Source organism: Cydia fagiglandana, chromosome 9, assembly GCF_963556715.1.
Source record: "Cydia fagiglandana chromosome 9, ilCydFagi1.1, whole genome shotgun sequence".
NCBI classification, from domain to species: domain Eukaryota; kingdom Metazoa; phylum Arthropoda; class Insecta; order Lepidoptera; family Tortricidae; genus Cydia; species Cydia fagiglandana.
This window is the reverse complement of record NC_085940.1, coordinates 20,386,683-20,410,266: the sequence shown is the minus strand read 5'-3', so window position 1 is coordinate 20,410,266 and position 23,584 is coordinate 20,386,683. Positions and strand designations below refer to the sequence as shown.

General features: G+C 38.8%; 1 protein-coding gene across 1 annotated transcript in view; it reads right to left on the bottom strand.

Annotated features, from left to right (window-relative positions):
- Positions 1–23,584, bottom strand: part of LOC134667539 (protein winged eye) — a 154,766-nt gene that overhangs the window by 21,532 nt on the left and 109,650 nt on the right. The window contains exon 8 of the mRNA XM_063524962.1: positions 5,738–5,863. Within this exon, the coding sequence (XP_063381032.1) occupies positions 5,738–5,863 (126 nt within the window). The remainder of the gene's footprint in view (positions 1–5,737; positions 5,864–23,584) is intronic.

The window sequence follows — 23,584 nt, the reverse complement described above, 5'->3', positions numbered from 1 at the left end:
GGTAGGGAAGTGACAAGGAGCGTGTGAAACGAATGATGCGGGTGTGAAACTGGTTGTGTTTAGTGGTTCGTGTTCATTATCATTTTTTGGTCGCAGTTTAGCGCGGCATTTTGACAATAACATAGGAACCCTAACTACGCGTACAAAAAGTTTAAGACTGACGTTACGAAGTATATTTGATAAGTCGTTTTTAATTAAACGGCATTTCGGAATAGGTAGTCACAGTAATCGCAACGTGGCGTTTAAACGATACCTAGGTATTTTGAGATTTTACCTAGGTATATGTTATACGTAAAGTAAACCTGCTTATTTTCAGAACCTTCAATGAATCTATATAATGTAACTAAAACTTTCGGTTGTTTCATTTCCCGCCATATTTATTTATATTTACACCTATAATTGAAATACATAATTATGTTTTCTACTAAACTACCTTTTTTTTTTCTTTTTTTTTTATTATGAATGTGCTTACTCATGGCCACAGACTAGCCGAGGCGTAGACGTGGCCTACGATGGAGCGAGCTCGCCCAGAAGGTGCCTGTTCACTCTTGATTTGAAGGTTGCCGGGTTCTTTTCGTTTGTGTCCCATGTCGAATACTAGTGCAGCGTGGAGCACTATAAGTGCCTCTACCTTACATATTAGGCATACATCGGACCTCGCCAAGATGAGGTCTTACTTTTACAATCGTCAAACGAAAAGAAATGCAGCGTGATGGAGCACTAGTGCTTCTACCTTACTTAATGCTTGTTCGGTCTCGATCAAACGAACGGCCGCGGCTGTGATGTCAACTGATAACAGAAACATCACATTTGGGAGCATTCCACGGGCTGTCCCTTAAGGAGGACCACTGACGAGCCTTCCAAATGGATGCCGTTACAATGGATTCGTCCAAATGGACGGCATCCTAATATTAAACATTGTACGTTTTTGACATTCACGGAGCGATTTTGGATTGCAGCCACGCTATTTGGACTGTTGGAAGGCTCGTCAGTGGCCACCTTTACAGACGCATTTTATTTCCTGTGTTGCGACTTTTTTTTCGGCATTTACCTAATGATAATAATCGCATGATTATTTTTCTGTGCATATTTTTGACCGTTTGTCATAGAAAAGGATACTCCTTAATAGTTGCAAATCTTCAGAAAATCGCGTTTCTACGAGACAACGGTAGACAATTTCATGGCTCCTCTACACGATGGGCCAACACCGGCCACTCCAAGGGACGCATTTATGCGTTAGAGGGAGCAAGTAATATTGCTATCTCATTCTACCGCATGGCTGCGTTCCTTGTAGTGGCCGGCGTTGGCCCATCGTGTATATAGAGGAGCCATCGTGGAATGCTCCTTTGACTGAAGCCAGGCCCGGATTTAGAGGCCTAGGGCAGGCGCGGCTCACTCCGTGATTTCGTCGCTTTGCTACAGGTAGCTAAAAGTCCATCTGTTCGACCCCAATTTTGGGGTTTGCCATAAGCCGCGCGTGGCGCTGTCGCCACCTAGCGGCCATATCTGTGCTGATCGTGACAGACGCGTTTTGTTAGAGAGTGAGTCTTCTGTACCTAGTGCTATTATTTATTCTGGGCCCTTAGGCACTTTGTATGGCATTTCTCCATCTGAACCATTGCTAGATTGCCTGAGCCCCTAGGCCCGGGCCTCGTGGGCCTAGGGGGAAATCTGGCCCTGACTGAACGCCGCGGTTGTTTTACCTAGGTAGGTTTGTAGTGTTCCGTACAAAACTTTGTTTACGGAACACTTATGGGATCTCTTCGGTCTTGCAAATCAGTTAAATACGTTTTTCTCAGAGACCGTTTGACATAGATACCTAAAATTTGGAACAGTTATTTTTCTATGTTGTAGGTATCATTTGTGTGAGTCAATTGGTCCTCGCTAGAAGTACGGGCGGCCGGTTGCTCTTTGTCGGATAGAAGCGGATATGTGATTTGTCTAGTAAGTGTATATTACAAATTTGTTGGGGCAGGTCCCCCGCAGCGTTGAACGCATGCGATCAACGGAATGTAGGAAAAATAACATATGAAAATTAGATAATCTAATGACATACAAAAGCAAAATGCCCGAGTCGAAACGTAGACCTTTGCTACGCTTCGGTCATAAGAGAAATAAGACGTTTGTATCATATTGTAAAACTAGGTATTATTAGTTGATTAAGATTATTAAATAAGGCTTATTGAATTGAAGGGTGCTGCTGTTAGAAGCAACCGCAACCTTGCGACAACTATAATTGTCCTAACTTTCAGGCATTTATTTAAGGTATAAGGGGTTGTGCACAAATCACACGAGGTGTTTTTGGCTACTTTTTGACCCCCCCTCCCCATTGGTGATAATTGGTGAGGTTTTTGCCTACCCCCCCACCCCTCACACAACCTCACGTGTATTTTTTTGAAATTTTTTCATTCGACCTAACTAATTTTAAGATAAATAGTATTGTATGTAGAAAAACTTGTATATTTTTCTATTTTCGTTAAATATACTTTCTAATTTGAAGTGCAGCAGAGTGAAGATTTATGTTTAACGAAACCAAGAAAAAGTATCTACTCATGTGGTAGGATTTTTTTCCTTAGTTTCGTTCACTGTAGAAAAATACACGAGAGGTTTCCTTATAACCCCCCTCCCCCTATCGAACCTCGCGTGATTTGTGCACGAGCCCTAATCGTACTAGTGCTCGACATGCTAATGCCCAATAGATACCTAACACCTTGCTGTCACCCCTATTGAAAATGACTTAAGTTTCAAGATGACATGTACTGAGACCGCGTCGAGCACCAGTATACGCTTACCTTATACAGTGTGTTTTCGGTAACAGGAGCAATAAATTAAACTATAGGCTGTACTCCTCAAACTGACCAACATTTGTTCAGCAACTTTTGAAAATAACTCATTGTTTGATTTTTATTACACTTTAAAGTTTATTCTAAGACGCAATTTATTGCAAATTTTGTTATGTTAAAAGCGTGAGCGTGACAAGTAACGTCAAACGCACAGGCCCCTATTTCACCAACGTGACAGGTGCGACAATTCAAGAATTCTCGTTGTTGCTGACGTCACAGGCATCCATGGGCTACGGTTATCGCTTACCATCGGGCGGGCCGTATTCCTGTTTGTCATCATCATTGTATTATTTTAAAAAACTTTATTATATCGGCAAAAAACAGCTATTTCTCTTGTGATATCTATGATGATAATGATGACAATTGTCACAAGATTTCAAAGAACTTTCGGTAATTCTTGACAGCAAATGAGTTCTGTGTCGGAATTTCGTGACAATTGTCGTATTTCTTGTGACAACTGTCATTAGCTTCGCAAAATAAGTACTTATTTACTGGCGATATAGTGGAGATTTTTTTTTTAATTAACATGTTGGTGGAAAACAACCACACCGCCCATCTGATGGTAAGCGGTTACCGTAGCCTATGGAGGCCTGTGACGTCAGTAACAGTGATGTCGACAAATGCGACATATGTCACGTTGGTGAAATAGGGCCCTGATGTCAGCGTACATTGAAGGCAATATTTATTTTGTATGAAAAAGAGGAAGTCTAAAGGATTCATTATTTTTAAAAGTTGCTAAACAAATGTTGGTCAGTAAATCCCTTCTAGTAGATCAGGCATACTATCGTATTGCCGACTTTATGAGTGCGCCGGTGAGTAATTGACCCAGCACCGTTTGAGAAACAGGTCCTAATACCTAACTACCTACAAATGTTACTTGTTTATTACTTGTATTTAATGATTTAAACACAATGTACTCAATAGTTTTAAGTTAATGACGTGTAAAATGTAACTAAGTATGTATATTGACCAATAAAGTCTGTATTCTGTATTCAGTTTGAGGAGTACAACCTTTAGTTTAATTTATTGCTCCTGTTACAGGAAGCACCCTGTATAGATAGGTACCTTATACCTACATTCAGAAACCACACATAATCGAGCTTGGAAAAGAACCCTTTGCCCTAACTCAGGGGTCGGCAAACTTTTGAGAAGTACAGCCAACTGCATTAGAAAGGAAACTTAAAGAGCCGCAAACTCGCAAGGTTTAATTTTATGGGTGGCGTAAAGAGCCGCGGTTTGCCGACTCCTGCCTTAACTAACTATTTTAAAACTAAATTTGTTAAACCATGAGAACTATTTGGGAGATAGGAAAAAACTGCATAATTTAAAGAAGAACCTCAGCAGCCGGAATCCCTGATCGAAAAACCTTAACTATTTCAAAAATTTAATCTAAGTACTAAGTATTTTACCTTAAATCTCTCTTCAAATCGGCCTCGTGATTCATAAGAGAACAATACGTATAGGTATTTAGATACATACCTAAAGCTTAAGTTTTATTTTGTTGGCTTTGATATGAATCGCCAACTTTTAAGAGAACCTAGAAGTACCTACTTAGAACGTTCTCTTATATTTTGATCCGATCTTTGATTTGATGTTTTCTACAATCTAACACAGCGGTCGGCAACAAAACAACAGAACTCTCTGGCTATTTTGTGTGTAACATTGACAAACGACAATGTCTGCTAAAGTCACAAATATTACCCCCCGTGCGGCCCGCGTCAACTTCGTTAACTAACTAGGTACTGCTAAAAGTTATTGGCGCCTTGGCTGCTAAAAGGTTGCCGACCGCTAATCTAACAGATAGAAAGAAAGATTTAAAAGCACTTACTAGACGTCAAGATTATCAAGAACTCTTGATATAACTCAGAAAGGAATTCAAAAACTTTAAATGAAAAACAAAGTTTGACTACCAGTTATAACATCTTATCATTAGATACCTACACTGGACTACTTGATAAGTGATAACTGACCGAGCGTTAGCGTAGGTCTCCGATTCAGCTTGGGCAAAATTGCTTTTGTAGTCCGGATGTTCTCTTCTACAAATCGCAATCCTCAACCGATTCTCGTGAAATTTGGTGAGTAGGTTCGATAGTTAAATACATTTTATTGTCGATTCAATTTTGGATTTTTCTGTTTTAAAGTTTTAAGCTATGCTCGCGGGGTCTACAACTCACAGAACCACTAAATAAGACAACGTCTACTGAAATAAAACCAGTATAGGTATTATATAACCGATAGGTACGAGGAATCTGATTTAAATCTGACGAAAATACTTGTCGAAATTATCTATGTACCTATCTGAAAAATGTAACATCTATCCTAAATACAACGTCATTCATCTCGTTCTTGATGGATAGCTCAAGATCAAAATCACTCGGGCGTCAGAAACGCAGCGTAGTTCAGTTTTATGCAGTAAAACGATCCAGTGCCTAATTTATTATGCATTCGTATTCGAACAAATAAAACGGAGATTTATAATTTAAAGAACGCGCTCGTAATAAACGAGCGTCAGATTACCTTAATAAAAACCCAACAATTAAGAATTCAAAGAATGAAGAAACAATTAAAAAGTTTTGAAAGAGTTCACGCGAGGCGCCAAAGTAGCGCGCAAACGCGTCAGCGCGTAAACCGACCGCGTTACAATACCCTTCCCTTTCAAATTTCAATAGGAGTTCCTTTGATTATGGAGTCTTCTTAATTCGGCCGGTTTATAACAAAGACCGGATGGAATGTCAACAGCTATTGACCGGACAAATTCAGTTGCAATGCCGCTACCAAAGCAGCATGACTCAACGGGGTCCTTCGGAAAGGCACCGGCGCTGCCGCGGCGGTCTCGCAATGCAGTTGGCGCGTAGTTACCAGGCTCGCAGAAGCGTACAGGAGGTGGGGCTTACCGGGGTACTGCCAGAGGGGCGCGGACGGCGGCGCGGGCGGGGCCGGCCACGCCAGCGGGGCGGACCGGTCGTCGCACAGCACCGTCATGGCCGCCGCGCCGTCCGGATGACAGAATGACGCAGGCCCTGAGAAAGAAGAATCGTGTTATGCGCGTACGAACAATTTATTTTAATCAATGGAGGCAATTACATTGACTGGTTATGTATGAAAGTATAATAAAGCGATTCATTATGGATGTATCGTTTTATTATTGGTTCGATATTGATCGAAATAATATTGAATTGACCAATAAATAGCATGAATTTAAGGGATTATTGCTACAGCTACAACAGCTGACAGGAAACCTACATGGTATCGTTTTATAGTTACTTATTGTATCAAAATAGTCAAAATACAAATAGTCATTTATTGAGATGTAGTTACGAAAGAAGGAAAGAAATTTAAAAAGTGTACTTAATATAAGACCCATTACCAAACCAACTAAAAAATTAATCAAGTTGCAAGACCGAAGTAATCCCATAAGAGCACCGCGAACAGTTTTGTTGCGGTGCTCTATAGTTCGTTTTTTTTAGCATTAGAAATTAGGTAAACAATCTTGATGTGTCTTTTAATTGAAAAACACATTTTGAAAATACGTTAAGGCAAATATGTAACAATTATGAATCTAATACGATCATTTATATTCTTCTGCTTTCATAAGTAATCGTTTTTGAATTTTAAAAAGCGTTTTTCAATTAAAAGACATGTCAAGATCGCTTACCTTCTTGCAAGTTCTTTCTAATGCTAAAATAAACGAACTATAAAAATATCCATGGAGTCATAGATAGTGTGGAACATCGATGTTATCAGTCAATATAGAAGTAGATATGTATTAGATAAACCAATCATAATCTACTTAAATTATATCATTCGTTATCAATTTCATTGTCTCCATATCAGTCTACAAAAGGTAAGTGCTTATTCGATATCTTCACGCAAAGTGAAATACAGTGAGAGAAATAGGTTCTTGTCGCCACAATTTGTAGGTAATAACAATTTGAAAATGGCAACAAAATTCACACAAGGAAAACTAATGGTGCGTTGTGGCATTTACCGTTTTAAGGGCCAAATATAATCATGAAAGTATTCAAAATTCACTTCATGAACCCTTTTCACGACTTTGTTATGGCCCCTCAAAACAGTATTTTTGAACTGTAAAATAAAACCTGCTACTGAAAAACTACGTAACTACTCAGTACTTACCTAATGTCAAATTAGGTCCTATTCCGATTTAGCGAATTACCTTTTCGCACGTGTATCGTACAACGTTTTACAGTACATATGGCCCTTTAAATTTCGACGTAAGCACGTACTCGTATTGTGCTAATTAACGCACTAAACTATAGGGCGGTTACGTTTATTCCACAATTTTAGTAATTCATTTCATGTATGGCTCACGCCATACCCACGCCATAACTTTATTTAAACCACTATCATCATTCTTGACACCACATGTGTCTTTATATGGTAAAATTGGCCAGCGGGGTTGGCTCAGGTGGCTGACAACTTGACAAGCCAATTTAGGCACATTGAGCCCTGAGCCTCGGCAGCTGCAAGGCGGCCTGCACGTTGCAAACTACCAAATATGACATTTCATATGCGTATCATTATGTATGTTATTAGTTATTACTAATAACATACATTTTCAGTCTCGCGTAAGCCGCTAAGGTTATAGGACGCGTCACAGCGAATTAACCAGTGTTGTAATCTACGATCGTTAACACGTGTGCCGGTGTCTCGCCGACCGGTTCGACCTTTTTTTTTACCTGCCCGTGGCCAGTGTAACTATCGGTGCCTCTTTATCACTCCTACGGTCTATGGCCGCAAGGTGCTCCCCTAGCGGGTATTGCAGTTGAAACAGCAAATAACCTCGTAATTGCGACTTGTTGGGCTTAATTTACCTATTATATATTTACCCTGAAATGCCCTCGTGCAAGAAGTGCGATTTACGTTTCGATGGCGATGGGGATGTCCAGTGTTCCCAGTGTGGTGGTTTTTACCACTTTAGATGCTCCGGGGTGCAAGAAACAACCTTTAAAAGAATGACGGCCGATAAGAAGTCGAGTTGGCGGTGTATTTCATGCCGTCAATGTGATAGTAGCGATGTACTGGCAGACTTAGTAAAGGAAGTGAAAGGATTTAAATCTCAATTCAATAAAATGCAGGAAGGATTGGACCAGGCTAACCAGGGTATCACAAATATTGAGGGCAAGCTCGGTATGCTTGAAACCAGATTGGATGACCTCACTACGAGGCTTACTCTGGCAGAAGCCAAGGTCGACCGCCTGCCGGCAGTTGAGTCCAGTTTGAAGAGTCTTGAATCGGAGCTGGCCGCCTTAAAAGTAAATGAGAGTGGCCGGGAGCAGTTCGGTAGGCTTAATAACATCGAAATCAGTGGTGTTCCGCAGACGAATGGGGAGAACTTAATGTCCATCTTAGGCGGCATCTGTGTCACGGTCGGTTTCAATCTACGTGAAACTGACGTCGACACCATACATCGCGTGCGCCGCTTCCAGTCGTCGTTAAGCAGCAGTAAGGAGAATGCGGACTCAAGGCCTCCTGCGATCATAGTTCGTTTCTGTCAGCGGAGGCGCAAGGACGAGCTGGTGGCGGCGGCGCGCGCGCGCCGCGGCCTCACCAGCGCCGACGCCGGCCTCACTGGGCCTGCGGTCCCCATTTATCTTAATGAACACCTAACAACCGGGAATAAGATGTTACTGAGGAAGGCTCGTGATAAGAAGGTTGAGCTGAATTACGATTATCTCTGGGTAAAACAATGTAAAATCTTTATGCGCAAAAATGACAAATCAAGAGTGTTCGTCATTACTGACGACACCGACCTGAAAAAGTTAAAGTGACAGTTTACGTCTGTGTTTAAATTTCCGGTCTTTATTATTTGCGTAGGACTTATAGCTTATTTAGCCACTACTTATATTGTAAATTATTTCCTATTTTGTTGGGAGTCATGTATCAAATCAATACTAATGATTACTATAACTTTCGCTAGGTGTGAGTTATTCTATTACACGTACTTATTTCCTTATATAATTATTATTTTAAATAGGGTGCTCTTTTCTGATTTTGTTTTTATTTATGGTAACTTGTCTGATGAACAATGCATAAATTCAATCCACGTTCGTGCTTATTTTTTAAATTTAAATTTGTTTAGTGTCTGCAAATAATATATCTATTTATTATCAGAACGTGAGGGGTCTGCGGACTAAATCGCACTCATTTTTATCTAACGTAATAAATGCCTCGTACGATTTAATTTGTTTATCTGAGACCTGGCTCAATCCTGATTTTTTCAGCAATGAGTATTTTGATGGTAGGTATGAAGTGTTCAGACGTGACCGTGCAGGCCGCTCTGCGCAGCGCGGGGGCGGCGTGCTGGTAGCGGCGCAGCGTGGGCTCAGTGTGTCGCGCCGAGACGAGTGGTGTGCGGCGCCGCGCCATGAGGAAATATGGCTCACAGTGGAGCCGCGGGCCTGCGCCGACGCGCCCCACTCCTCCCGTGCCTCGCGGCGGCGTTCGCCATGCGTGCATGTAGCTTGCATTTACTTTCCTCATAACGATAGCCACGCTAATTCACTTCTTTGCTTTTTTGATAATGCCGCTAGGCTAATGCATTCCCACCCTGATGATATTTTTATATTACTGGGTGACTACAATATTTCCCACGCCTGTTGGTCTCTGTGCGGGGACCAAAACCGTCTCCAAATAGAGGCAAGCGATGACCCCATTGTGACCATGCTTTCTGATTTTATTGCACTAACCAGTGTACACCAGTTCAATGCGTGTTATAACATTAATGGACGGGTTTTGGACTTAGTGTTGAGCAATGCTGACTGCATGGTTACCTCCTGTACCTCCCCGCTTACTCCCGAAGACCCTCAGCATATAGCTTTGGATATATCTTTAGCTCTAAATTTGACAACCTATTTGCCTCAATTAATACCGAATCAATCTACAAAGCCAGTATTTTATCGTGGAAACTTTGATCTCATTCGTAATGAATTATTAGTGACTGATTGGTCGTGTTTAAATGACCTTGACGTGGAGGATTCTGTTGCATATTTTTATTCTGTCGTTAGGAACCTCATAATAAAACATATCCCGCATAAATGTATCAATGTCAACAATGGATACCCTCCATGGTTCTCCCGCGTCCTTATTAAAACTCGTAAACAAAAGCTTTCAGTCCATAAGCGATGGAAAGTGTATGGTAACCCACTGGACAGAGCGGAATTTGTTCTCTTAAGGGCAAGGGAACATAAGATGGAGTCTGAGTGCTACAATAACTACATCGCCTTTGCTGAGGACAAAATTTGTAGCAATCCGTCATACTTTTGGACCTTTATTAAGTCAAAATTTCCTACCAATAGCATGCCGGACCAAATGACATATCTTGGTAATACTTCCAGGGATGGAGACACCATAAGTAACTATTTTAATGACTATTTTAACTCTGTTTTTATTCCTGATCCACCCACTACTACCAGTTCTTTGCCAGTCCCAAATGATGACACTCTTGTTGATTTGCGGTCTATTACTATTACTGAAGATTGTGTACTCAGACATTTACAAAAAGTTGATATTAGAAAGGGTAGTGGTTCTGATTTGATCCATCCTATCTTTATCAAATCGTGCGCTCGTGAATTAGTCGTTCCGCTTACTAAAATTTTCACTAAATCACTGTCAAGTGGTAATTTCCCTGATTTATGGAAGAAAGCCCTTATCACACCTATATATAAAAGTGGCGATACCCAATTAGTGACTAATTATAGACCCATTAGCAAACTAAATATTTTCGGAAAAATATTTGAAAAAATTGTTTGTAACGAGATTAGGGCCGTAATTTGCCATCATATATCTCTGAATCAGCACGGTTTTTGTCAAGGTAGGAGTGTGGACACTAACTTACTTACTTTCACTGATTTTATTACCGACAGGATCTCATCCGGTTACCAGGTTGACGCCGTGTATACCGACTTCTCGAAATGTTTTGATAAAATAAATCATAATAACTTAATAATTAAACTTCTCAAGCTCGGTATACATGGCGATCTCTTGAGATGGGTAAAGTCATATCTTTCGAACCGAAGTCAGGCTGTTGCATTGAAGGGATATACATCGCGTTTTCTTCCCGTGCCATCCGGAGTACCACAAGGGTCACACCTTGGCCCGCTTCTTTTTGTCTTGTATGTCAACGACATAGCTAATTGTTTTCTAAACTCTGATCACCTAATTTATGCTGATGACACGAAAATATACAAATCTGTTACTTCGGAAGCGGATTGCCATGTATTGCAAGAAGACCTAGATCGTTTTTCCCAATATTGTTCAAATAATAATCTTTTCCTTAACCCCGACAAATGTTTTGTTATCAGCTTCAATCGTAAGCAAGACCCTATAATATATAATTATAAATTATCCCATTCAAATATTTCAAGAGTTTCCTTCATTAGAGATTTAGGAGTCACATTAGACTCGCAATTAAATTTTAATACCCACATAGATAACATTTGTAAGCGGGCATATAAAAATTTGGGCATGTTGCTTCGGGTAGGGCAGCCTTTTAAGCGATCTAGAACTTATAAGTTATTGTTTTTCTGTTTTGTCCGTAGCGTCCTCGAGTTCGGTAGTGTTATATGGTCACCGCAGTATCAGGTACATATTGATCGACTGGAGCGGATTCAAAACATTTTTATAAAATCTCTTAGTTATAGGACAGGTTTTCACTTCAATGACACCTCGACGGCTGCGAAGTACTTCAATATCCCTTCCCTCAGTAATCGTAGGATGTATTTGGATGTTATATTTTTCTACAAAATTTGTAAAAATGCAATCCAATGCCCTAATCTTTTACAAAAAGTGCTTTTTAGTGTTCCGCACCGCCCCTTACGTTCTAGGCCCCTTTTTCACGTTACTTTTGCTCGCAAGAAATATGCGCAGCATACGTTTTTCAGACGAGTGCCCAACTATTGTAATAGACATCTAGGCAGGATTGATCCCTTTCACAAATCACTTACTACACTTAAAATCATGTTAAAGGAAAAAATATTATTGCTGTAACTACCTACTCTCTGAGATTTTATTTTGATAGCTATTGTTCCTTGATTTTTATCTATTTTTCTGTACTACGCAATTTTCAGAATTCTATATTTCTTTTCTTGACCCTCGCTGTAATTATTATTATTATTCCGACTTTTTACTGTAAGTATTAATGAGTTATTCTTGCTTCTTGTTGTATGTATCCTACCTTGGGCTTATGCTTGTACCTATTGTATACCAATTTTCAGTTACATGTATATTTTATGAACCTCCAGGTCTTTTTAGTATTAAGATTTATGTGCGTATTACGCACCTCTAACATATGTATCTTATATGACTGTATGTGTTCTGAATAAATAAAATAAAATAAAAATAAAAAAAAATTACTAAATTAAGAGTATGTAAATGTAAAAATAAAGAACAAAACCTACCACTACCAATACTAATAGTAGGTACGTTTTTTTATCCGTATCAAAGCAAAGATCGAACCTATGTTGCGTCGAGCACCTACTCGTATGTCTTTACTTTAAAGTCTATAAACCACAAAAAAAATACAAATTTCCCTTACAGTACATAAGTTATGGTCCTACTTTCCGTGCGTATGTCAAAAGTTTTAAGGGCCATAATGTACCTACTGTAAAATATTGTACGATACACGTGCGAATAGGTAATTCACAACTCGTGTCGATTTAAAACACTCCCTTCGGTCGTGTTTTAATTTATCACCACTCGTTTCGAATTTCCTCTTTTCCGCACTTGTATCGTACATTCGTACATAACTATTATTGATATAAAGTTTGTCGCGTCCGTTTTGACGTCATATTAGGTGCATTGTAATATGCCAATATTTTTCATTACATTCATTTTCACGTCTTGCTACGCCTCTTCTCTGTGTTACTTTTGTCTTACAAGTTCAGGCTCAAAACCTCATCCCTGATGTGACATGTTAGCAGAAGGCCTACCGCGGAAATCGAAATTACGTTGTCTAACACCCTTACATGTTTGAGCGACAGAGCGACAGATATCGACGTATTGATCTTAAAAACGATATCAAGGATATTGTTCCTGTTTCAAGAGAAAACAAAAATCTGCCTTTTAATAAGTAATGGGTAGGTATAGCACATTGCAACAAATCGATGTTTCTTTTATTAAAAACACACACCAATTAGGGATTTATTAGATCATCAGTTAAATAATAACAGCCCATTAACTCTTGCTTTGTTATTATTTACAGCAGCGGTTCTCAAACTTTTTTGGTGACGGAACACTTTCGGCAAGCGAAATATTTGACGGAACTCCAAATTAAAAAATTTCTTTCATCACTGTGAACCAGATATACCTATAGAAGAGCTGGTTTTTTTTTTATTACACGTATATTTTCGCGGAACCCCTACAGAGGCTCGGAACACACTTTGAGAATGGCCGATTTATAGAATTAAACAAGAATATTCCACAACTGCCTTTTAACTATAGGCCAAGTCGTGGGCCGATGACAAGCACTTGGCCTTGTTGCGTGACCATTATCGTAAATATTCCATCTAGGTTGCCTAGATTAAGTAACCTAAAACGATAGTGGGTAGGGCATTCAATATTATTTATATACTGGGTCAAGCAAATCTTGTCAGTAGCAAACGGCGGCAAATTTGAAAAATCGCGGGTTAGCAACACTGTGTTCGAATAATTTGAAAATCGCGTGTCATCTGTGTTTTATCTGTGGAATGTGGACCGTGAATGACAGCCATCATCTTTGTTTACATTCTGAATCGATTCTATTTCAAGAGATATTTCTGCTGTGTCACCAATAAATACCAATATGTATATTAAATAAGATTGTGCTTAATCAAAGCTAAGGTGCCTAAAATGCCTACAGTGCCAACTGAGAACTCTAATAAAATATTAAAATCCAGTAGGACATCTACCTGCTAAATGAATGTTTTTATTCATACATTCTTGTTTAACGGCATAATCCACTTCTAATTTTATTTTGAGATCTTCAAATTAGTTAATCATTTTTATCAACATCACACACCGCTTTTAAATTGTCCGTCCATACCTATTAATAACAATTTCAAACATTTTCAATAGAGAAAACCGCGAGTGACAATTTGAATTGACGTACGTAATAGGGCGCGCTCAGCGGAAATAAAAAGTTTTGGTTCGATGTACATTGTACATTGCTGCTTTTCTTAGCGCAATACTACTCTTTGAGTGTTGCCCTACTTTAGTTTGCTTTACATTGCTACTGACAAGATTTGCTTGACGCACTATATGTGTACATATTTCGGTATTAAGTGTCAAATTTGATTTTGTGTGAAAATGTGCCATGTTTTTGTATCCTGTCTCCTTCTATTTCTTTCGTATAGAGTCTACATTTTAACAAATGCATTAGTGTAGTGTAGGTACCTACATAATACATACACTAATTAATGCTTAATAATGATTACAGGCACGAAAAAATGAAACCCCCTAAGAAGTAGGTAGGTACTCATATTGCTTATGCTCAACGGCCGCATACTTTATGCCTTTAGTGTTTTTAACTACCACGTTGTAATTTCAATCTAAATTATACGAGAAAAAACATCGTGAAACTGCAAAAACCACACAAAAACATAAAACTACCAACAATATAGGTCTTTACTTCTTAAACTCATATCGCGTCTAGATAAAACAAACCCAGCTTTATAGTAGCGTATTTAGAGTTCAACTCTTTAGAACTAATAGGTACTAAATATAGTTAGCATAGTACGTAAAGTAGCAACCCGACCGTGCGAGGCGAAGGGTTATGTTTTTGCATGAAGGGTGAGCTTTTGAATTGCATATGCAATGAGTTAGTGGGAACGATGTATTTATGACTGTGTTTATGGTTGGGTCTGGCCTATGTTTTAATTCTTGCTGTTTGCTAGGTGAAATCGTTTTGAATATAATTATTTTATGATCACTAGACAGGTGATGTTACGAGTTACTAGTTTAATTTAGTTATTCAGCTATTAACAATACATAGTTTATTACATTCTGTTCAGTGTCCATATAAATAAGTGTAAAATAGTTTTTTTATTTGTGCACAATCTTACACACATTAACGTACTTAACTAGAAAACGTAAAAGCTTACGTTTTCTGGTTGAAGACGATATATTATGGTAATTCATAATAGGAGTCTTTATTTTAGTAGGGTAGGTTCAGGGCTAACCACAAATAACTAATATGTTAGTCTATTTGCCTATTTTTCCTTTGAAATATGCAGGATCAATAGAGAATATACGATCATTTGAAGAATATACATACCCCATACGTAACTTAAGTTAGAGGGCTTATTGTGATGATCGAACTTTTCTCTCTATCCGATTTTCCTAACATAATTATGTTGGAACTTCTTTTTGTTCTAAACCCATCTCCTCATCGAACCTCATTCGGTTTTCTACGTTCGCGGCAGGCACTCGGTTATGAGCTTCATAAATAAACTGAAGCTCCGAGCCCACTTCCTAAACCGCCGACAGTGTCGACCAGATGTGCCGGCTTCGTTTTTTTGGCAACAACTCGTTCGGAAACGTGCTCGCCGAAAACGAAAATAATTTGTTAATTCTTTAGTTCAGATAAGAAACCGATGTAGGTGAGATTAGAATTTACTTTAATGATAATTGTTAAGACTGGGTCACGCAAAATTGTTATTACATTAAGGATAATTTATTCAGCTCATTAACTGACTTAAAAACTTATTTCGGTAGGTTTATATGGTTTTAAGTACTGGCAGAATCTGTTTTAAATACATATTTGGCGCTACAGTATATGCTATAGTTAAGTATTTCATTGTACTGAATCATAACAATGGCGAAACTAGCAATACCTAGCAGTAAAATAGACTACCGAATGGTTATACACATGATGACATGAAAGATGAAAATACTGAAGATTACACTAAAATACACCAATATGACCCGTACCCGCCAAACTCAGACGTAGTTGGCTAATAATATAGAAGAAAACAACTCCTTTACGCTACGCTTTGAAAACGATATCTTAACAGTATTAACAGCTTCGCACGGGTAATAGTAAACCTTAACAAATAATACACCTAAAGCTTCGTCAAGAATTATTCTATTGATAAGTGAAACCCGCATGAACGTCCATTCAGTAGTTTTTGAGTTCATCAGGAACATACAGACAGACGCGGCGGGGAACTTGTTTTATAAATTATAAGGTTTAGTGATACAAATCAATGTGTAAGTACGTACCTATTATAAACTTGCTTGTATGCTATTACATATTTATATCACTCGTTCGTTTTGTTTAGGTATATGTTAAATCGCAAGAGGAACCTCAGGCTAGTCATTTATTAGTATTATCTCAAAAAAGTCGTAGTTCCATCAAAGATTTGAAATTCTAACATGTATCCCTAAACGTTCGAAGACAGTTATACAATCTTTAGTACCTATACTACGCCTATACATGGGCAATACTTCTCAGCTGACCACCGGCCAGACCGGTTCCCGAATCTGATATCACTTTTGACTAAAACTATTTTTTTGCTTGGCGCACTTTCGGATGACGTCTTTTTTTGGGGCTTAATCATTATTTTTGATCCTTTTGACACTTTTAAGTAGTACGCAATTTGTTTTAATTTCTTTAACGGTTGTTTTTTTATTGATGTTTACCGACGTACTTACTGATCGAAAATAGAACTGTTTTTAGCTTTTACTAACAATACGAGCAAAGAAACATAATTGAGGGAAAACTTGTTTTCGTTATCATAATAATAAACAAGATTTACATCCTAATATATTTAACACGAGTTTGTATTTTGAAATTGATAAACAAATTTTAAACATCCTTATACAAATTAAACAACTTCAAATTAAACTTAGCCCAATTTAAAGTGAAACAAAATAAAAAGATTCAGCAATAAGAAGTAAAATAAAAAAACTATTTTCTCTCACGAACAAATTCCCACAATGAGATGTATTATCGGAGCGGCAGCGGCGCGAGGAGCAAAAAGATTATGAAAGGGAGCACGTGCTGCGCGGCTGTCTCTTTCTGGCGCAGCACGCCGTTCCTTGTTGACATTGGCTGCGTAGAGTAGTGTGGTACAGATTAAACTTGTTAGATGCGTAATCTATTTTAGACTCTGACCAACGCTAACTTTGTTTGTACAAACTTGTGATGAATACTTGTACACCTTATAAGCTCCATACTTAACATAGCATGAAAACTTAGCGTAGTTCGACTTTAAGAGTAATTTAAACCGTTAGGGTTGTCTAGAAGACATTGCTCTTAAGCGATAAGACCGCTTGGTGTTATACCCGTAGGTATAAAGTCAACTGAGTAGTCAGTTGACTTTATTTAGGTTTCTGTATAATTATACATGTACCTATTGTAAACTGATGTTATAGATCAGCCATTCTCAAAGTGTGTTCCGCGGAACCCTAGGGTTCCGCAAAGCCTCTGTTGGGGTTCCGCGAAAATATACTTGTAATAATAAGAAAAAAACCAGCTCTTCTATAAGGTATATCTGGTCCACAGTGATGAACGAAAATTTTTAATTTGGGGTTCCGTCAAATATTTCGCTTGCCAAAAGGGTCCCGTCACCAAAAAAGTTTGAGAACCGCTGTTATAGATATCTCTACGACTTCATCTGCGTAGTATTATTTGACGTGATAAAAATTCATTTCAATCGGTTCAGCGGCTTACATTGGTTTAGCGGGGTACGGTAGTTACGGACCGATTCGAACTTTAAGGTACGTCAATTAATAGATCTAGAAACGATAACGAAACTGACATATCTATGTCAGTGACAAATGCGACGTTTCTTCAAAAAAAACGAACTTCAAAATAAACAACCAACTTGTTTTCCAGTCTAGAAACTAACCATGAATCATTCAAAACTTTTAGCCTTGATTTTTGCATAAGCATATGCTTCTTATGTACTGGAAGTAAATAAATCAATCCGAACAACATTTCCTAGCTCGCCTTTTAAATAAACATCACAACATGCATCTGTCTTCGTAAATACGCTGTGCGCTCTATCAGTTGACCTTCACCGCGGCATCGCGCTCCTACGCCCGCATTCCACGCATAAGCGCGTCTCGCTCGCACCCACGGCGGCCGACAGTAAGCCGCTCGTACACCTCCTCGTGCCCGCTGCTCGCCTAGTATCACGCGCGCTGAAGAAAAGGGTTTATCCGACGCCGAATGACCCGAATGGGCAACAACGGATTTTCCGAACGAACTGTGTAAAAAAGCTCAAGTTTTCCCGCTAAGCTTTATTAAAAAACTGGTAGTAGTGTTCTTTTTTCATTCATAGAACGCGCGTAAACAAATAATGTCGGTTTTATTTTATTTTCCACGCTAGAAATCTAGGCCAATAGCCCTATTCTAGAATTAGCTTCGTCGCCGTGGCGCGCGGAGTGTAAAATAGAACTCCGAGACCGGCTGATAATAACCGGCCGCCAACGAACCGGTATAAATGTTAATCGCTAAACGAAATCGCTATCGGTAATTCGATATATCGATAACGAATCTCCGAAACCTGAGTAAGATTATAATTTTTTTTTTTACGAAGTTCGGAGAAAACGATTTTTGCTGGTAAAAGGAATACCGTGTAGGTTAGTATGAATGGAATCCACCTAAGAGCTGTGAACAGCAATTAATTTGGAAATACAATCCCTATAATTAATCCTTTGCGAATTTAAACCTTATCAAACTGCACACAGAATTCAAATTCAATATTTTGTTAACAGATTTAATTGCAGCTACCCCAAACTCGTTCTTATTGCGGCCAATATAAAGTTTAAAACAGGGCTTATTGCCTGTCAAAGTAGTAAATTAATAAAATGGGCAAAACATGAAAACAGTACTCGACTTTTCCTTTGTTTTGAAAAGTACCAACTAGAAAAGAGGACGTCTAAAAACTCTAAAGGTCAAAAAACTAGAGTCGGACCAAGTTACTCTGGCATTTGCAATAACCAAAGTGTGGGAATGTCATCATCAATGTAAAATTTCTATGAAAATAAGGCGTTCTATACCTATCATTCAATTTCAATAATGTCCAGTGTACACGTTCGAATTAGCTTTTTAGACTTTTTCACTTTTAACGGTAAGTGGGTTTTACCGACCCAAAAATTATATCATTACAAGCTTACCAGAGAGTTTAATTTAGCATTAGTTATACAAAAACCCTCAATGTATTAATATTTACATTGCAAATAAATGTCAACATGCATTTTGTAATAGCAGAGTCAACAGCATTTTATGCAAACTAGGGGACGCCACCCCGACACCCTTGTATCGACAGTTACATCGTTCTAAAATGAACCTTGTTACTGAGGGTTATAGTCGAAAATGGAATGGGTGATATTTATTGAAAATACATTAGGTTTTATCGAAATTTTAGGCTCGCTTTTAGGAAATTGAGAGGCTCGCGGCGAAAGATGCTGAATAGTGAATACCTATTCAATAAAAGCTGAAAATATATGCATTGCACACTGAAAAAGTTTTCAGTGGACACGGGGCTAAAACAGGGCGATGCTCTATCGCCGATGCTTTTCAATTTCGTGCTGGAGTATGTCCTCAGGAAAGTTCTAGATTCGGAAGTTGGACTTGAGATAAATGGAAAGCATATGGTGGTGGGGTATGCAGATGACCTGGCTCTATTGGGTAGTTTTAGAGCAGGGTCCAGGTGGCGACTAAGACCCTTGAGAATGAGGCTTTGAAGGTAGGCCTACGTATTAACCACGATAAGACTTAGTATCTCCACATGCGATGTTATAAAACCGGTCGAGGCAAACCTGCAGATCTACATGTCGGAAATACTGTGTTCAAAGTGGTGGCCAAATTAAACTACCTAGGCTGTACAATCAACGACAACAATACCCGTGACGAAGAAATCGACATTCGCATTCAGAAAACTTTGCGATGCGGCGCAGCTCTCTGCACAAAGTCTTGGTGTCTAGGCTTCTCAGCAGAATAACTAAGATCCGAATTTACAAGACTGTATACGATCTATTTTAACATACGGATGTGAAGCCTGGACAGGACTCTGAAGGAGGAAAGTAAGCTGTTGGTGGCCGAAAGGATGATTCTTCGCAAAATCCTCGGCCCAAAACAGAGACCCGTTGGCAGTTGGAGATTTTTTTTTTTAATGATATAGGAGGCAAACGAGCAGACAGATCACCTGATGGTAAGCGATTACCGCCGCCCATGGACACCCGCAACACCAGAGGGGTACGCACTTTTCTTAAAGGTTTAAAGGTCGTATCAGTCCGGAAATATTATACCACTGGCGACAGTTCATTCCACATTTTGGCTGTGCGAGGCAGGAAGTTTCTGGAGAAACGCACAGTTGAGGACTGCCAACCATCCAAGTGATGGAGATGGTAATGTTCCGAAATGATAATCCGAAAGAACGCCGAAGTTGAAGAACTAGCTGCTGAACCAAACATCATTGGTGTGACAAAGGCGCAAAGGCTTCGGTGGCTCGGCCATCTTGAGCGAATGGGAGGTGATCGGGCGGTGAAAAGAGCGTTTGAGGGAAAACCTATAGGACGCCGCCCGGTCGGTCGACCTAGGTATCGATGGGCGGATGTGGTGGACGCTGATCTGCGCGAGCTCCGGGTTGAGAACTGGCGAGAAATGGCACAGGACCGGGATCAGTGGCGAGCAGTCGTGTTTGAGGCCAAGACACACTTTGGGTCGCTGCGCCAGAGGAGTAAGTAAGTATATGCATTATACATCCCTAGTCCGTAAAAAGGGGCTAATTGAGATCCGCGGGGCTATTTGGAAAATAAAAATTATAAGTTTTAAATCCATGTATTTTCTGACATAATGTAGATTCGTCCGATTTAGATGAAATTTAGAAGAGATAGTTTCAGTCCGAAGAATGTCATATCCCGGAAATCATCCATTAAGTATGGGGAGGGGGGGAAGAGACCGGGTGGAAATTGCTAGGGAAATTCAAGTCGCGGGCAGAACCTAGTCACTATCACTACATAATATAAAACAAAGTCCCCCGCCGCGTCTGTCTGTCTGTATGTTCGCGATAAACTCAAAATCTACTGGATGGATTTTCATGCGGTTTTCACCTATCAATAGAGTGATTCTTGAGAAAGGGTTAGGTGTATAATTTGTTAAGGTTTTGTGTAACCCGTGCGAAGCCAGGGCGGGTCGCTAGTCTTCTATAAAAACAATTCGGTTTAGTGTTTTTCTATGCAAATTACGATTATAAATTTAATTGTTGGTATTTAAATTGTAATTTACCACAGGAAACCGGAAAGCATAAATTGAAATTAGAATTCAGACGTTCTAATAATAAAATTAAAGCTGTTTTTATTAGACTCATTTAGGGTTCCGTAGTTTTCGTAGCTGAAGAAATACGACGAAGAAATTAGTAAGCTCATCATCATATCCTCTAGCCGCCCGTACGTCAAACCTTGCCAAGCAAAATGAAATTTTATTTTGTCAACACAAAGTTCCAATTAGAATGGAACAGGAGACCTTTTTACAGGTCTCTGGGCTAGAGGTTATATGAGTACTCTTGTCGGTGGAGCAATCAATATCCATGTTTGGCGATCCTCTGCCTTCTCTCTGACAGCCCGATACGACAAGACGTTGATTTTTTCCTTTATTTGATTCATGTACGCTCTCCTTGGTTTATCCTTCTTCCTCTTTGCTTCAACTTTCCCTTCTATGATGTTTTTGAATAAAACAAACAAAAAAATAAAAAAAGGTAAGTAGGTAATTACTAAGCAAAAGCATAGTAGTTGTCAATCTGTTTGTAGTGTCTGTCTGTCTCTCTACATGACATTTAAGTCAGAACTATACAAAAAGACGTTTTTTTTTACAATCGATTGTTATTAGTCTGTCTTCTAACTACACAGCATAGATTTTTATGTTGACTGAGTGGAAAAAAGACCTTTATAGTGGCACTGTTAAACTTTGAGTCAAGTCTATTTAAATTAAGCACTTATAAGAAAAAAGTTTACAAAATACGTATACGCCATGGACTCAAGCAGAAATTGTTAATTTTACAATTAAGTAATCACCTATTGTTGTATGTTTTAGTCAGCCACTCGTCAAAAATTTTGTAAAGAACCCTCAGCGTGTGAGTCATATTCGCGCTTGGCCAAATTATTTAAAATTATCAAGAGCAGCAAACAAATAAAAACACCCACGCTAAAGATTAGATTACCTACGACGGTGCAAAGTTTCACATTTCGTTTGCAGTTCTATAGAATATATTTTAATTATTTTATATTCGTTGATGGTCTTAGGTGCTCTTGTAATAAATAAACCAGCATGATTGTGTTCCGTTTATTTACTTTTTAAAACTTACTTTCTCACTTTAAGAATAGTATTTATACTGCCGTTCCACTGAGAGTAGATGAGAGGAGACAACCAATAGCATTGGCTGTTTTCTCTGCTCCGCTGGATGACACACCCAACACTGTTAATTCCCGTCTCCTCTAATCTCCGCGTCGGTGGAAAAGCACACCGAGAGAACAATCATCACCAGGAATTAAAAAACAGTTCTGTACTGGGGGAAAAAATGAAGTTTTAGTAATAATTATAGAGGTTTCACTATTTCTGTGAAGTTTATTTATTTCTACAAGCAGCTCAGTAATCCCAGATCTAATTTCAACAAACAGATAATAGAAATTGCAAGAACTAATAGAAATTGCAAAAGTCAATTTGTTCCTATTAGTTGACTCTCCTTGTCCCCCGGATTAAGTTTATTTTTGTAATTCTAAGTGTTTTTGTTAGTCTTTTCTCTCAGTGCAGCCTTACAAGTGGCGGATATAATGTCTATAAGGTTCTCTACATTTACAGGTCCTTTATATTGTGTAGATATGGAATTTGACTTCATACTTTGCCACAGTGATCTCACCTTGTTGCCACTGTCACAGAAAACTTATATTAACCCACATTTATAGACGGGTCTATCGCGAATTTATTTTATTACCTTTATTTACCTACGTTTCGACACAGGTTTCACTGGACGTGGTCGCGGCTAACTGATGTCCCAGCAAAATGTCAAAACAGAGAACCCAACGAAAAGTGAACTTGTGAAAAAGTTTGACGCTGAAAACTGACAAGGTACGAAACTACGAAGTGGCAGGGAAATGAAATTTATTTTAACTCCTGGCTTAATCAGGTGTATGAAACACAGGGATATTTTGCACAGTAAAGCTCGAGCTGCGCCAAACGATACAAGTCTTCAGATTACTTATAAGCGTTATAGAAACTTTTTTAACAATCTCCTGTTTAAACTCAAAAACGATTACCATAGTAAATTATTAACGGAGGCCAAGGACAATCCAAAGAAATTATGGAAATCAATAAAAAATATATGTCACACCCAGAATTGTAATGATTATGCTAATCAACTCACAACATTGTCTTCTTCGCCAAAAGAGTCTCTTAATATCTGTAACCAGCATTTCGTGACGGTGGGACTAAAGTTGGCTGTGGAAATCCTTAACAAACTCTCGGTAACTCAATCTTCTTTAACCTCTAAAGTAAAACTGTGTCATTCATCTGCTAACTCCTTATTCTTCAGCCCAACCGACGTTTACGAAGTTGATAAAATCATATCAAATCTTAAATCGGATAGCGCTCCAGGCCCAGATTCTATTACGCCACTTTTTATTAAAGAAATCAAAAACGCTATCATTGAACCACTAACCTATATTTGTAACCTGAGTTTGATCTCTGGATGCTTCCCAGATAGTTGGAAATTGGCTCAGGTATCTCCGATTTACAAAAG